We start from the raw sequence: 16,242 nt of genomic DNA, 5'->3' as shown, positions 1-16,242 counted from the left end.
ATTGCTTGAACCTGGGAGGCAGAGGTTGCAGTGAGCTACGATCGCACCATTGCTCTCCAGTCTGGGGACAGAGCGAGACCCCATCTCAAAATTAAAAAAGAGAAAACCTCAAAAAATGGGCAAAGATCCAAACAGTGCCTCACCAAAAAACATGTAAGATATATAAATAGCAAATAAGCTATTTGCTATTCACCAACAACACTAAGCACTGGCAAAGGCAGGGAGAGAGAGGAACTCTCATTCACTGCTGGTGGGAATGCAAAATGGTATAGTTATTTTGGCAGTTTCTTATAAAGCTAAATATACTCTCCTCATATGATCCAGTGATCATTCATGCTCCTTGGTATTTAGCCAAAGGAGTGGAAAACTGATGTCAACAAAACACCTGCACACTTTTTTTGTTTTGTTTTTTGTAGAGACGGATTTCACCAGGTTGACCAAGCTGGTCCTGAAATCCTAGACTCAAGTGGTCCACCTGCCTTAGCCTCCCAAAGAGCTGAGATTACAGGCATGTGCCACCATGCCCAGCCCACACTCATATTTAAAGCAACTTTATTCAGCTGTCAAAACTTGGAAGCAACCAAGATGTCCTTCAGTAGATGAATGGATAGATACATGGTACATTCAAACAATGGAATAGTATTGAGCACTAAAAGGAAATGAGCTACCAAGGCATGAATAAGACATGAAAGCACTTTAAGTGCATGTTACTAAGTGAATGAAGTCAGCCTGAAAACGCTTCATACAGTTGGAGTCCAACTATATGACATTTGGATAAGGCAAAACTATGGAGATGGTAAAAGCATCAGTGATTGCCAGGAACTGGGGTAAAGAGGAAGTTTTAGGCAGAGCACAGAGTATTTTTAGGGCAGTAAAATTATTCTGTATAATACTATAATGGTAGGTACATTCCATTATACATTTATCAAAATCTACAGGATGTACAACACTTAGAGTGAACCCTAATGAAACTGTGAGCCTTGAATGGTAACGACGTGTGAATGTAGGCTCATCAATTGTAACAAGTGTATAACTCTGTTAGGGGATGCTGACAGTAGAGGAGGCTGTGCATAATGCAGAAGCAGGGGGATACACGAGAAATCTGTTTCATTCACTTTTACTGTGAACCTAAAACTGCTGTAAAAAAAATAAAACTTATTAAAAAACAAAAATGGGCAAAGAACTTGAATAGGCATTTCTCAAGATATATGAATGGTGTATAAGCACATGAAAAGATGCTCAACATTATTAGTCATTACAGAAATGCAAATTAAAACCACAATAAGACACTACTTCACACCTACTAGGAAAACAGAAAATGTCAAATGTTGGTAAGGACATAGAGAGATTGGAACCCTTATATGCTGCTGGTGGGAATGTAAAATGGTACAGCCATTGTAGAAAACAATTTGGCAGTTCCTCCTAAAGTTAAACATAAATTTACCACATGGCCCAGGAATTCCACTCTTAAGTATATACCCAAAGGAAGTGAACTCAAACAGATATAGCCATACATACTTGTATGTCAATGTTCATTGCAGCATTATTCATAATAGTCAAAGGTGGAAACAGCCCAAATGTCCATCAACTGATGCACAGATAAACAAAATGTGGTATATGCATTCAATAGAATTTTACTCAGCCATACATACATGCTATAACATAGATTAACCTTGAAAAAACTATAAGTCAAAGAAGGTAGTCACAAGAGACTACATGTTATATGGTTCAATTTATAAGAAATGTCTACAATAGGCAAATCTATAAAGATAAGAAGTAGAACACTGGTAGCTTAGGACGAGGTTGGGGTGGGTATGGAGGGTGGGATAAAGGGTACAGAGTTCTTTTGGAGGTGATGAAAATGTTTTTAAATGTGGTGATGGTTGTACAAACCTGTGGCTACTACAAAAATCAATGTACACTTCGAATGAGTGAATTACATAGAATGAGATATCAACAGAGCTGTTTAAAAAAAAACCTGAAAATCCAAAATAGACTCAATTACACACATATGAGCCAAGCAGTATCTCAGATAAGCAGGAAAAATGTGTACTCTTAAGAATATACTTAGGAATCTATCCCCTAAGATATTCAAGTAAAATTATGAAAAGACGTGCAAAAATTATTCACTACAAGAGACTGAAAACTATCCAAACATTCATCAGTATGGTTCAGATTCAATAAACCATGGTATATCCATACTACAGGATACTATGACACTTTAAAAATAAAAATGAAGACTACACTAATCCTTCTATTCAATGATCTCCACAATATACTGTTAAGTGAAAAAAGCAAAGTTGTGAAAAGTATGTATATCAAAGAAAAGGGGAATTAAATAGATATAAACAGACATAAATGCTTATAAAAAAAAAAACAATGATGGTTGGGTGCGATGGCTCATGCCTGTAATCCCAGCACTTTGAGAGGTCAAGGTGGGAGCATCGCTTGAGCCCAGGAGTTTGAGACCAGCCTGCACAACATGGCAAGACCCCATCTCTATAAGAACTAAAAAATCGGGCATGGTGGCATGCACCTGTGGTCCCAGTTGCTGGGGAGGCTGAGATGGAAGGATCACCTGAGCCTGGGATGTCAAGTCTGCAGTGAGCCATGATGACGCCACCGCACTCTAGCCTGAGCAACAGAGTGAGATCCTGTCCCAAAAAAACAAAAAACCACACAGACATCATGATGGAAAATAAAATTTTAATGGTGAGAACAAGATACAAGGAATAGAGAAAGAAACTAGACTAGAAAGAAAATAAATGAATCTAAATATATATCCAATTAGTGGCATAACCACACAGAAGACTATTTTCAAGCGACTTTAAAACACAGTAATTTGGCTCTATCTTGTCAATGGGATACATCACACAGACTAAAACAAAACTCCAAAAAAGAGAGTTAACTGTCTGTATAAATCTTGTTGTTGTTGACAGAAAAAAGATACAGTTACAAGATAGAAGTAAAAACTGTAGTCTTAAATCTGAATTAGAAATATCAGTATTAAAAGAAAAAAAGGAAAAGGAAAAAAAAGAAAAAACAGAAATATCAGTATGAACTCATGATATATTTTTCTTTCAAATTAAAATAAAATCTAGGTTAGGTGTAATGGCTCATGCCTGTAATCCCAGCACTTTGGGACGCCAAGATGGGAGGATTGCTTGAGCCCAGGAGATCAAGATCAGCCTGGGCAACATAGGGAGACCCAACCTCGACAAAAAAAAAATTTTGTTTTATTAGTCAGGCGTGGTGGTGTGTGCCTATAGTCTAATATTGGGAGGCTGAAGTGGGACTGCTTGAGCCCAGGAGGTTAAGGCTGCAGTGAGCTGTGTTTGTGCCACTGGACTCCAGACTAGGCAACAAAGACAGAGAGACCCTGTCTCAAAAAATAAAAATAAAGCAAATAAAATAAAATCTAACTCTGTCCATTGAAAGAAATCTAGAAGCAACGACCAAACAAGGAACAAGGAATACCACTAGCACCACACTGCAGTATCTAGGCACTGCTTCCCATGAAGAAAGATCAAGAGCTTCTTGGAGAGGTGGCTCATTCCACGGCTGGAGCAGAAATACAACATCTTGTGATGACAGACAGCAAAGAAGCAGTCAAAGATTACTAGGGTCATGTCAAGATAGGACAGTTTGAATATGAAAAAGAATAATAACTGCATTGTCTTGAAACAGATATGTTAAAATATATGAGCTCATAACATGAAAATAAAAACAAAAATACATTTGAAGGATACTAAAAAAAAAAACCTCATTATTTTCACAATTAGTAGGTAAATGAAAAGAATCGTAGAAATATACCTATCATTCTATATAAACCACTATATAAATCATTTGGTAACCAAGTAACTGTCAATGGGGAACGTTTCTCTTTATAAAACTATTCCAGCCAATAAATGAAAAAATAACAATTCAAGTATCACCATTTTGCAAACTCTAATGAATTAATAGATCTAAACACTAAACATTTAAGGCCTCTAACATCACACATACACACATACACACAGAGACCTAGACCTTATGTGCCTTCCATACCTCATGTGCCTCTAGGAAGGAGATGGCCTTGCCCCCTCACCCCCCAAAAAAGGACTCAATAAGTTTTAGATCCAACTGAATTACCAATTTACAGGAAAAATAGAGGGAACAGTCAAACATCAATACATGAATGAAATCAGCAAGACCCAGACTATGGGAAACTCTACACAAGTAAAACTCAAGAATTTTTTTAAAACAGAGAGAGACTGAGGGGGAAACATTAAAAAACACTTAATAAATATATTAACGCTTAAAGGCAGAATAACCACCTCCCAAAGGCATTCACAATCCCAGAACCTCTGAATATTGTATCACACTTGGCAAAAGGGACTCTGCAGTTTAAGGATCTCGAGAGGGAAAAAAATTACCCTGGATTATCCTAGACCTAAGATATCACAAGGGTTTCCCTCCCCAACTGTTTTGTGGTAAGAACTTGACATCTATGCTCTTAATAAATTTCAAGTACAATCTACATTATTACTGACTATAGTCACCATACTGTGCATTAGGTTTCCAGAACTTATTCATCTTATAACAGAAAGCATGTACCCTTTGACCAGTATCTCTCCTTTTTCCGCATTCCCCAAGCCCTGGTAATCACCATTCTATTCTGTTACTATCTATAAATTCTATAAATTTGACCTTTTTAAGAAAGATTTGACATAAAAGTAAGATCATGCAGTATTTGTCTTTCTATATTTTATAAGTATTTTGGCTTATTTCACTTAGGATAATGTCTTCTAGGTTCCATGTTGTCACAAACAGCAGGATTTTCTTCCTTTTTAAGGCTGAACAATATTCCTTTGTGTGTGTGTGTTATGTGTTGTGTGTGTTTACGTAAACACATATATATACACACACCCCACATTTTCTTTATCCATTCATCTGTTGATGGACACGTGGATTTTCATATCCTGGCTATTGTGAATAATGCTGCAATGAACAATGGAATGCAAGTATCTCTTTGAGATAGTGATTTATTTTCTTTGGATATATACTCAGAAGTGCAGCACATGGTAGTTCTATTTTTTTTTCCTTTTTTTTTGAGACAGAGTTTCACTCTTGTTGCCCAGGCTGGAGTGCAGTGGCACAATCTCGGCTCATTGCAACCTCCACCTCCTGGGTGCAAGCGATTCTCCTGCCTCAGCCTCCCAAGTAGCTGGGACTACAGGCCTGCACCACCAAGCCCAACTATTTTTGTATTTTTTTTAGTAATGACAGGGTTTCAACATGTTGGCCAGGATGGTCTTGATCTCTTGACCTCGTGATCCACCCACCTCGGCCTCCCAAAGTATTGGGATTACAGGTATGAGCCACCGCGCCCGGCCAGTAGTTGTATTTTTAATTTTCTGAGAAACCTTACCATTTTTCATGATGGTGTACCAATTTACATTCCCATCAACAGTATACAATTTTCTTCTCCACATCCTCTCCAATACTTGTTATCTTTTTATTTTTTTATAACAGATATCCTAAATGGTATGAGGTGATATTTCACTGTGGTTCTGATTTACATTACCCTGACAATTACTGATGTTAGTTATCTTCTCATATTTAGATGAGTTTCTCATACATTTTGGATATTAAACCCTTATCAGACATGATTTGCAACTATTTTCTCCCATTCAGTAGACTGCCATTTTGTTTTGCTGATCGCTTCCTTTGCTGTCCAGAAAACTTTTTAGTTTGATGTAGTCCCACTGTTTTATTTTTGCTTTTGTTGCCTGTGTTTTCATGTCAAACCCCAAAAATCATTGCCAAAACCAAAGTCAAGGAGCTTTCCCACTATGTTTTCTTTTAGGAGTTTTACAGTTTTAGGTCTTGCATTTAAGACTTTAATCCATTTTGAGGTAATTATTGTATATGGTATAAAATAAGGGTCCAATTTCATTCTTTTGCATGTGGACATCCAGTTTTTCCAATACTGTTTATTGAAGACACTATCCTTCCCCCATTGTGTATTCTTGGTATCTTTGTGAAAAATTAGTTGACTACATATATGTAAATTTATTTAAAGGGTCCTTATAAGGGGGAATCCTTAAAAAGACAAGAGTACTTATAAGAAGAAGGCAAAGAGTCATAGTCAGAGGAGATTTGATGACAGAAGAGGTCAGACAGAGAGATATGAAGATGTTATACTGCTGACTTTGAAGATGGAGAAAGACACCAAGAACCAAGCAATGCAGGCATCCCCTAGAAGCTGGAAAATTCTCCCCTGAAGTCTGTAGAAGGAATATAATCCTGCTGACACCTTGGATTTTATCCCAGTGAAACCCATTTTAGATTTCTGACCTCTAAAACTATAAAAGAATAAATGTATAAGGGTTTAAGCTAGTAAGTGTGTCATAATTTGTTAGCAGCAATAGGAAGATAATATATTAATGAATCTCAATATTGGCTCTTATTTGGTTCCTAATTTTTCTTAAAATAACTTACTAAAAGATTTAGAAATGTGAACCCTGGACATGTGACATGAAAGAATTATTGTTTTATAACTGTGATGATGTTGAGGTTATATTAGTAAGTTTTAAAAAAGAACATACATCTTTGAGACAGTAACTAGGAAGTCCTAGGGATGAAACAATGACGTCTGTGATTTGTGACATATTGATGGGACAGGATTGGCCACAGGCTGATAAGCATTATGGTTGAATTTATTTTACTGTCTACCTTTACACATGTTCAAAATTCTCCATAATAAAGTTTTTGTAATTACAGAAAGCATGATTCCTAATGGTAAGATGTTAGAAAAAAACCTTGGTATCCAGTACACAAGGATGTACATTTTCTTTTATTCATCCTCATCCTAAGGGTTTTAGCCAATACACTAAAACCAAGCAAAACTGTTGTTAGTCTGTGAAATATTTGTAGAAAACCTTTTAAAAATCCACAAATTGGCTGCATGTGGTGGCTCATGCCTGTAATCCCAGTACTTTGAGGCCAAGGCAAGTGGATCACCCAAGGTCAGGAGTTCGAGGCCAGCCTAGTCAACATGGCAAACCCCAACTCTACTAAAACATACAAAAATTAGCTGGGCATGGTGGCAGGCGCCTGTAATCCCAGCTACTTGGGAGGCTAAGGCAGGAAAATCGCTTGAACCTGGGAGGGGGAGGTTGCAGTGAGCCGAGATCGCACCACTGGCCTCCAACCTGAGAGACGGAGCAAGACTCCACCTCAAAAAAAAAAGTCCGGGCCGGGCCGGGCGCGGTGGCTCAAGCCTGTAATCCAAGCACTTTGGAGGCCAAGGTGGGCAGATCACCTGAGGTCGGGAGTTCAAGACCAGCCTGACCAACATGGTGAAACCCCATCTTAAAAAAAAAAAAAAAAGTCCACCAATTGCAGAATAAACGTTTTTCATTATTATAATAATAAGCAGGTTACCCATAAAAATCAATAAGCCAAATGTAGTTTTATTACTATATGCCAAAAAATATAATTTTTAAAGGCACAGTGGCTCATACCTATAGTCTCAGCTACTCAGAAGACTGAGGGCAGAGGGTCACTTGAGCCCAGGAATTGGAGGATGCAGTGAGTTATGACTGTGCCACTGCACTCCAGCCTGGGCAACAGAGTAAGATCCTTGCCTCCAAAATAAATAAATAACAAAAATACAAAAGAACAAATAGCATTTATGATACTCTCGAACACTTAAAATTACTTAGGAGTTGGCCAGGCGTGGTGGCTCACACCTGTAATCCCAGCACTTTGGGAGGCCAAGGCAGGCAGATCACAAGGTCAAGAGATCGAGACCATCCTGGCCAAGATGGTGAAGCCCCATCTCTACTAAAAATATAAAAATTAGCTGGGCATGGTGGCACGCACCTGTATTCCCAGCTACTCAGGAGGCTGAGGCAGGAGAATCACTTGAACCCGGGAGGTAGAGGTTGCAGTGAGCCAAGATTGCACCACTGCACTCTAGCCTGGTGACAGAGTGAGACTTTTGTCTCAAAAAAAAAAAAAAAAGAATTCTGATTCCTTCAATTTTCTCAGTGAAGTAGGAAGCAATGCCTCAGCTGACAACAATGATTGTAGAAGAGGTACTGGTAGGACCAAGGGGAAAGGAAAAGATGTAGAAAGATGTAGAATAGTTGTTTAACTGAAAGAGTGAATGAACTAAGAAAATATAGTGGCTGGGCGCGGTGGCTCACGCCTGTAATCCCAGCACTTTGGGAGGTCAAGGCAGGTGGATCACGAGGTCAAGAGATCAAGACCATCCTGGCCAACATGGTGAAACCTCGTTTCTACTAAAAATACAAAAATTAGCTGGGTGTGGTGGCGTGCACCTGTAGTCCTAGCTATTCAGGAGGCTGAGGCAGGAGAATTGCTTGAACCTGGAAGGCAGAGATTGCAGTGAGCCGAGACTGAGCCACTGCACTCCAGCCTGGCACCCGGATACAAAGGGAGATTCTGTCTCAAAAAAAAAAAAAAAGAAAGAAAAAGAAAATATAGTTTGACTGTCAGGCAGCATTAAGGGCCCACATGATGGTCAGGAATTTAAAATGAAGCCAGTTAAAGAGGTTTCATATTTTCCCCCAACCACCTTCAGTTGCACTAGTACAGGTATAGAGTAGGCAGAGTGGGATTAGCCAGTATTGCATTTTTGTTTTTGAGACGAAGTCTTGTTCTATCACCCAGGTTGGAGTGTGGCATCACAGTCTCAGCTCACTGCAACCTCTGCCTCCCCGGTTCAAGGGATCCTCCCACTTCAGGTTCCCGAATAGCTAGGATTACAGATGGGTACCACCACATCCAGCTAAATTTTTAAAAAATTATTTTTAGTAGAAAGGGGGTTTCACCATGTTGGCCAGACTGGTATCAAACTCCTGAACTCAGGTGATCCGCCTGCCTCAGTCTCCCAGAGTGCTGGGATTACAGGTGTGAGCCACCATGCTCAGGGCAGTATAGCATTTTATCAAAAAATGACCATAAATCAAGAATGAAGAGAGAGAACAGAATTAAGAATGAATATAAGGACTAATATCCAGAATCTACAAAGACATCAAACAAATCAGCAAGGAAAAAAAAAATCTGATCAAAAAGTGGGCAGAGGGCATGAATAGACAATTTCCAAAAGAAGACATACAACTGGACAACAAACATACGAAAAAAATGTTCAACATCACCAATCCTCAGGGAAATGCAAATTAAAATCACAATGAGATACCACCTTACCCCTGCAAGAATGGCCATAATTAAAAAGTCAAGAAACAATCAATGTTGGTGTGGACGTGATGAAAAAGGAACACTTTTACACTGCTGGTGTCCACTACAGAAAACAGTATGCAGATCCCCTAAAGAACTAAAAGTAAAACCACCATTAGATCCAGCAATCCAGATCTTTTCCTTTGGGTAGATTTCCTCTGGGTATCTACTCAAAGGAAAAGAAGTCATTGTATTAAAAAGACACAGGGACATGCCATGTTTATAGCAACACAATTCACAATTGCAAAGATATGGAACAAACCTAAGTGCCCATCAACCAATGAGTGAATGAAGAAAATGTGGTATACGTACACCACGAAATACTACTCATCCATAAAAAAAAACAAAGTTGCTGTCTTTTGCAGCAACTTGGATGAGCTGGAGGCCATCATTCTAAGTAACTCAGAAAATCAAATATATGTTCTCACTTATAAGTTGGGAGCTAAGCTACAAGGGAATAAAGGCATAAGAATAATATAATAAATTTAGGGTCTCAAGGGGAAGGTTGGGAGGGAGTTGAGGGATAAAAGACTATATACCGCCAGTGTATACTGCTTGGATAACAGGGGCACTAAAATCTCAGAAATCACCAACAAAGAACTTATCCACGTAACCAAAAGCCACTTGTACCCCCAAAACTACTGAAATAATAACAAAAATTTTAAAAAAAATAATCAATGTAAATGTACGATTAATGGGTCAGCTTAATGAAATAGATGTCACGTGGGGTGGTAAAATTCTTTAAGTTCAAAGAAATGAGGTTCAGAATTTAGAGTTCCAGAATATCAAAATCACCAACAGTAATGTCACTGGTGAAAGTGTGAATTAAGGCCAGGCGCAATGGCTCACGCCTGTAATCCCAGCACTTTGAGAGGCTGAGGTGGGTGGATCATCTGAGGTTAGGAGTTTGGGACCAACCTAGCCAACATGGCAAAACCCTGTCTCTACTAAAAATACAAAATTAGCTGGTCGTGGTGGCATGCGCCTGTAATGGCAGCTACTCAGGAGGCTGAGGCAGGAGAACCACTTGAACCCAGGAGGTGGAGGTTGCAGTGTGCTAAGATCACGCCATTGCACTCCAGCCTGGGTGACAAGAGCAAAACTCCGTCTCAAAAAAAAAAAGTGTGAATCACCAGCAACTACACACTTGTAGTGGTCTGAACTGGTAGTGGCAGCATTTACAACCATGTAACTATCATTATGTTTTCATGGGTGGTCAGGTTGACTTATTTACATGTTGAAATATATTTTATCTCATAAATTATGTGTGATTTTCCTTTACAGTACAGTTAGGAGATTATGGAAATTTTTAAATTTATGTGTATCAGATATTATCTATAAATTTTATTTCAGAATTGAAAAGGGAGACGGGGGAATTAAAAGAGGGCACTGACTCTGACAGGATTGAGACTCACTTGCCCTAGAAAAAATTTTCATGCATATGTAACAAGGTAACAAAAAGCACAATGTTAAAGGTAAAGAATTGACAACAACCTGGATGTTCACCTATATGGCAGGTAAAAGGAATAGGCAACATCAACACATATTAATGAGTAGATAAACCTCATCTCTTTTGGCAAACTAAAAATGGCATATCTTTTGATTAGTTTATAGGATATATAATTGAGGTGACACCAATGTTGGGAAGTATCCTCCTCAGAATGCCAAAGGGGCTATGATTTTGAATTCTCAGAAAATACATGAAATCCTAGCACACAGCCCTGCCCTACATAGGGCTACATAGTTATAAATGCTTTCACTGTTTTCTCCATTTTTTTTTTTTTTTTTTATTCTGAGACAAGTCTGGCTCTATTGCCCAGGCTGGAGTACAGTGGCCCAATCACCGCTCACTGCAGTCTCAATATCCTGGACTAACTTTTTTTGTAGAGGTGAAGTTTCACTATCTTGCTCAGGCTGTGTTTTCTCAGTTTTTTAGCATCAACTTATCCTGTCGTTGCAGATGAAATGTAAATGTTACTAATCCTCATAACATACAAAGTAGAGCTGACAACTGAAGAGGTTTATTAAAGTAGAGAAAAGGAGTATGGATATTCCAATCTCCCTAGGCTCAAGCAACTCTTCCACTAATTTATCAGATCTGTGGCCTAAAGCAAGATACCTATGCCTCCTTTTCTACAAAGGAAGGAAAATAAATCTTAAGGACTAAATGAGACAATGCAAATAAAGCATTTGAGAGTGCCTGGAACTCACTAAGAACTAGGTAAATGGTGGTTATCATACTTAATTGTATTTTATGAGGGAAATTTTATTGTCATAATACCATTTTAAAATTTGAGGACTCCTGAAATTGCAGGACCATTCTTAGTCAATATCAACTGTCAGACTACATATATTATATATACACCTATTTTCTTTCTTTCTTTTTTTTTTTGAGATGGAGTCTTGCTTTTGTCACCCAGGCTGGACTGCAATGGCACAATCTTGGCTCAGTGCAACTTCTGTCTCCCAGGTTCAAGCGATTCTCCTGCCTCAGACTCCCGAGTAGCTGGGATTATAGGCGCCCACCACCATGCCCAGCTAATTTTTATATTTTTAGTAGAGACGGGGATTCACCATGTTGGCCAGGCTAGTCTCGAACTCCTGACCTTGTGATCCACCCGCCTCGGCCTTCCAAAGTGCTGGGATTACAGGCGTGAGCCACTGCACTGACCTATTTCCGTATTTTTCATCTTCAATTATGACTTCTCCATTGAACTCGGGACCCCAACCGTCTATCATCTCAACTTGTAGGTTAAACAACCTTCTCATAACTAACACAGTAAAAACTAAACTTTTTATATCCTTCACCCAATTTTTTCTTCTCTCAGTCTTTCCTATTTCAATAAATAGCACAATCTAACCTACTGCTCAAGCAAGGCAATTATCCATAATTCCTCTCTTTCAACCCTCAAACCCAATCCAACGGGCGCTCTTACTGGATCTACCACCAAATCATAGACCAAATTTTCCACTTCTCAACATTGCCATTGGTATCAAATCAGGCCTAGCCACCATTCTCTCTCTCTCTGCTGCTTCTGTTGTTCCTTTATAGTCAACTCTCCACAAAGCAGACACCCTCTACACACATACAACCCTCCACTGTATTTTTTTTTTAGACAGGAACTTGTTATGTTGCCCAAGCTAGTCTCAAACTCCTGGTTTCAAGTGATCTTCTGTCTCAGCCTCCCAAGTAGCTGGGACTACAGGCACAAGCCACCATGCCCAGTTCCCTCCACCATATTTAGAATAAAATACTATGACTTTATACCTGCCTCTTCAACTTCATCTTTCTTAACACCTCACTTGTTTAAACTTTAGCCAGGCTGGCTTTTTTATGTTCCTCAAAAAAACTAGGTTCTCTGAATTTGCTGTTTCCTCTGCTTCAATCATTCTTCACTCGTCACTCATGTTTCTTCAGTGTCTGCACTCACGTCACCTTTCCTGACCACCCAAAATACAGTCTCAAAATCACTTCATACCATGTTAATTTACAAGCACATGCTACCAGAAATGATCTATTTTCTATACCTGTCTATCTCTTTCTAACACAATTGCAGGGATCTCACTTTCCCATCTTCTGTTAAATCACCCTTTCAATTAGGTCTTCAATGACCAACAATTTAAAATTCCAACATCTGCATCTTGCCTAGTATTCCCTATTCCTTTTACTGTTCTTTCTCTCCAAACCACTTATCACCATATAACACACTATACGTTTTATTTATCTTGCCTGCTTATTCCTCTCCTACTACTAGAATCTAAGTCCACAAAGGCAAAGATTTGTCTTTTTTTCACATTGTATCTGCAATGCCTAGAAGAGTGAGTTCCTGATAATAACAGGTCATCAATAAATAGCCTAATGAAGCTGAATGAATGAGCCTTGTCTTGTTCAAAGCTGGATGGATCCTTAGCATCCTGAATACATAGCATACAGGAGGCATTCAAATTTACTAATACAATGACTGTTACTGAGACATTCAGATTCTGAAGTACTACCAAATCCAAAGAAAAACTGCATTTTGTTCAGTATAAAATGAAACTGAAGTATGATACTATTTGTATGTTCAAAAATTTCTATGACACACTTTTTAAAATAGAGTTAAATATGTTTTATTGTATCTTAAAACAAAAAAAAAAGATTACCCAGTTGGGTAACTTAGTTTATAAAACCCAAAAGCAACAGATTAATTAGAATGCCCTTTCCCTAACAATGTCAGACAAGTTTTTATACTATAGAATTCAACAGAAAGGGGAAAACTAGTAATTTAGGAAAGAGAGCACAGAACTGAATGGATCAATGTCCTTGAGTAAGCAAGAAGGCATGGAATCTAATACTTTTGTGGAGGGAATGGCATAAATGAGGAAAGTAGGCAATTCATCTATTATAATAAGGAAGAAAGTAGATTATATAGTCACAGCTACAAGGCAGTGTATAGATAAGGTGGTGGGAGGCTGTGGCAGTTCTCTCCCGATTGCTGAAAACTGTCTTGGGCTACATTACCTAGTGAGGAGCACAAAGAAAAGATGTAGTAAAAACAGATGAGAAGCTGGATGAGACCTCTGATGGATTCTAACTCTTAACGAACAATTAAAAACACAGCACCAAGTGGAAGTAGGGCTTAGAGGTATAACAAAAAATTAGCACACTGTGGTATCACAGACTATCAGCGTGATTGCTCAACTGTCATTCACTGATGATACATCTGAGGAGTGAAATGGCTCAAAGCCAATTTACAACAGCTTGTGTAGAAGATGGCACATGAATCTTCACTTGGGAAGGGGTGCAAACATTATCAAAGTGCTGTCTTTCTACAACAGTCTACGCTGCAGCATAAAATCAGCTATCTTATGGCCAGGTGCCGTGGCTCATGCCTGTAATTCCAGCACTTTGGGAGGCTGAGGCGGGAGGATCACCTGAGGTCAGGAGTTCAAGACCAGCCTGACCAACATGGAAAAATCTTATCTCTACTAAAAACACAAAATTAGCCAGGCATGGTGGCACATGCCTGTAATCCCAAATACTGAGGAGGCTGAGGCAGGAGAATTGATTGAACCTGGGAGGCAGCGGTTGCTGTGAGCTGAGAGTGCACCACTGTACTCCAGCCTGGGCAACAAATGCGAAACTCCATCTCAAAAAAAAATAATCATCATCAACTATTTTGAGTGTGAATATGTATATGCCTTTCTCACAGAGTAAATAAATTTAGCTTGTTTCTTCCAAAGAAATAATCTCCCAAATGATAATAATATATCATTAACTTTTCCCCAAACTTTTTAAAAATAATAATCAAGAGCTGATATGTAATGAAGCATCAATGTGGTTAGTTCTCAAACTTTATTATCCTTATAAAAAGTCTAACCTTTCCAAAACTCATCTGGGTTTTACCATTAAATCTGCATCATAATTCTAGAATTTGCCCTTCTTCTCTTTTTGAATAAAAGGTTTCAAAGTACAGCCTATTCACTGAGTTATGAGAGTATGTTACTAAGAAGAATCACTTCATTCATGGGAAGTTGCAGCCAGCATTTTAAAGCAACACTGCCACCAGAAGACAAGAAAGAAAAGTAACTACTAACGACTACAGGGAATGTTAATGGCAAAATATTTATCTGGCCTCCCAACCTAGCTACATTACAACCTGCCTACCAACGACTCTTCAGAAAGGCTCATTTCTTCTTGTACCTCATCTTTTTATTTTTCCCCAGCACTGGCCTATCTACTAGGACACAGTTTCAAATCCAAGTCAGTCCTAAACCCCGAGGGAAAGCAAAATGACAGCGAGTTCAATTGCTTTCTGCTCTCAATAAAGGAAAAGCAAATAAATAACGTCAGGGGGTCAGCATCTTTTCATTAGATGTAAAAGTCAACACAATCAGGGACCTGCTTAATCCTTAAGGATGCTTTAGAGACAAAGATAAGAACATCCCAAACATAAAATTTATTTTAAAAATAAACAGATAAAAACCATTAAGAGGGAATTAACTTGACATCTCCTTTCAACCTAAAATCGTATCCTAATGTACTATGTGTTGGTCTGGGTAGTGTTTACACAGGTGAGCACAAATGTTGAAGTGTTTCACTGATTTCTTTTTTTTAAATAAGTGATCGACATTGTGTCCTACTGCCAAGTAACACCGCAACGTATCACGGAATCGCTGAATTAGTCACTGTTCACAAGTGTAGAAAAATGTGGTCAGAAGTCAGTCCTCGGTTCGCGTACGAAGAGGCAGGCTGCCCAGTGGGGACGGGGGACCCGTGTTTCCCCCTTTTTTTTTTGGCGCGATCTCGGCTCACTACAATCTCCGCCTCCCGAGTTCAAGCGATTCTCCTGCCTCAGCTGGGATTACAGGCGAGCGCCACCACGCCCGGCTGATTCTTGTATTTTCAGTAGAGACGGGGGCTTCACTATGTTAATCAGGCTGGTCTCGAACTCCTGACCTCGTGATCCGCCCGCCTCGGCCTCCCAAAGTGTGTTTCCCCTCTTACGCGGTGGTTCGGTCGGGAGCTCTCCCGGCACTGCGCTCCCGCCCGGGATTAAAGGGCCGCAGCGGAGGGCGTGACCAGCCCAGCCTCGCCGTCGTCGCTTACCCGGTAGTTGCTCGAACCCACCCAGCCGGTGAGCGCGTCGACGGTCTTGCCCAGGCGGCCCAGGTCCTCCTCCAGGTCCGGGATGGCGCCGGGGGCGCCGAGGTAGAGCAGGAGCTCCTGGCCGACCTGCAGCCGGCCGCCGACGTCCTTCTGCTGCACCTGGGCGCTGAAGTACTCCATGCTGCGGGGCTCCATGGCTGCGGCCGCCCGCCCGCCCGCCTGCCAGTCTGTGAGCCGCCAACTTTCTCCGAGCGCCGCCCAGCCTCTAGTGCGGGTCCCCGCGGGAGCGGGCGGGTCTCACTTGGCCCGCTAGAGGCGCGGCTTGCGGGGCGCAGCGGGCGGCGGGAGCAACGCCAAGCGCTCAGCGGCCCCCAAACTAGTCAAACTCGGCGCCCCCCGAGCCC

At 40.0% G+C, this 16,242-nt stretch overlaps 1 protein-coding gene across 13 annotated transcripts in view; it reads right to left on the bottom strand.

Annotated features, from left to right (window-relative positions):
* The window catches only part of CLASP2 (cytoplasmic linker associated protein 2), a 239,241-nt gene extending 223,208 nt beyond the window's left edge, over positions 1-16,033 (bottom strand). For all 13 annotated transcript variants that reach the window (XM_021666448.2, XM_021666452.2, XM_064378526.1 and 10 more), the window contains exon 1: positions 15,839-16,033. In XM_021666448.2, the coding sequence (XP_021522123.1) occupies positions 15,839-16,033 (195 nt within the window). The remainder of the gene's footprint in view (positions 1-15,838) is intronic.
* Between the last annotated feature and the right edge of the window lie 209 nt (positions 16,034-16,242).

Source organism: Aotus nancymaae, unplaced genomic scaffold (assembly GCF_030222135.1).
Source record: "Aotus nancymaae isolate 86718 unplaced genomic scaffold, 86718_ANA_hifiasm-v0.15.2.pri h1tg000019l, whole genome shotgun sequence".
Lineage (NCBI taxonomy): Eukaryota > Metazoa > Chordata > Mammalia > Primates > Aotidae > Aotus > Aotus nancymaae.
The sequence above is the reverse complement of the archived record's forward strand: the minus strand, read 5'-3'. Positions and strand labels throughout refer to the sequence as shown.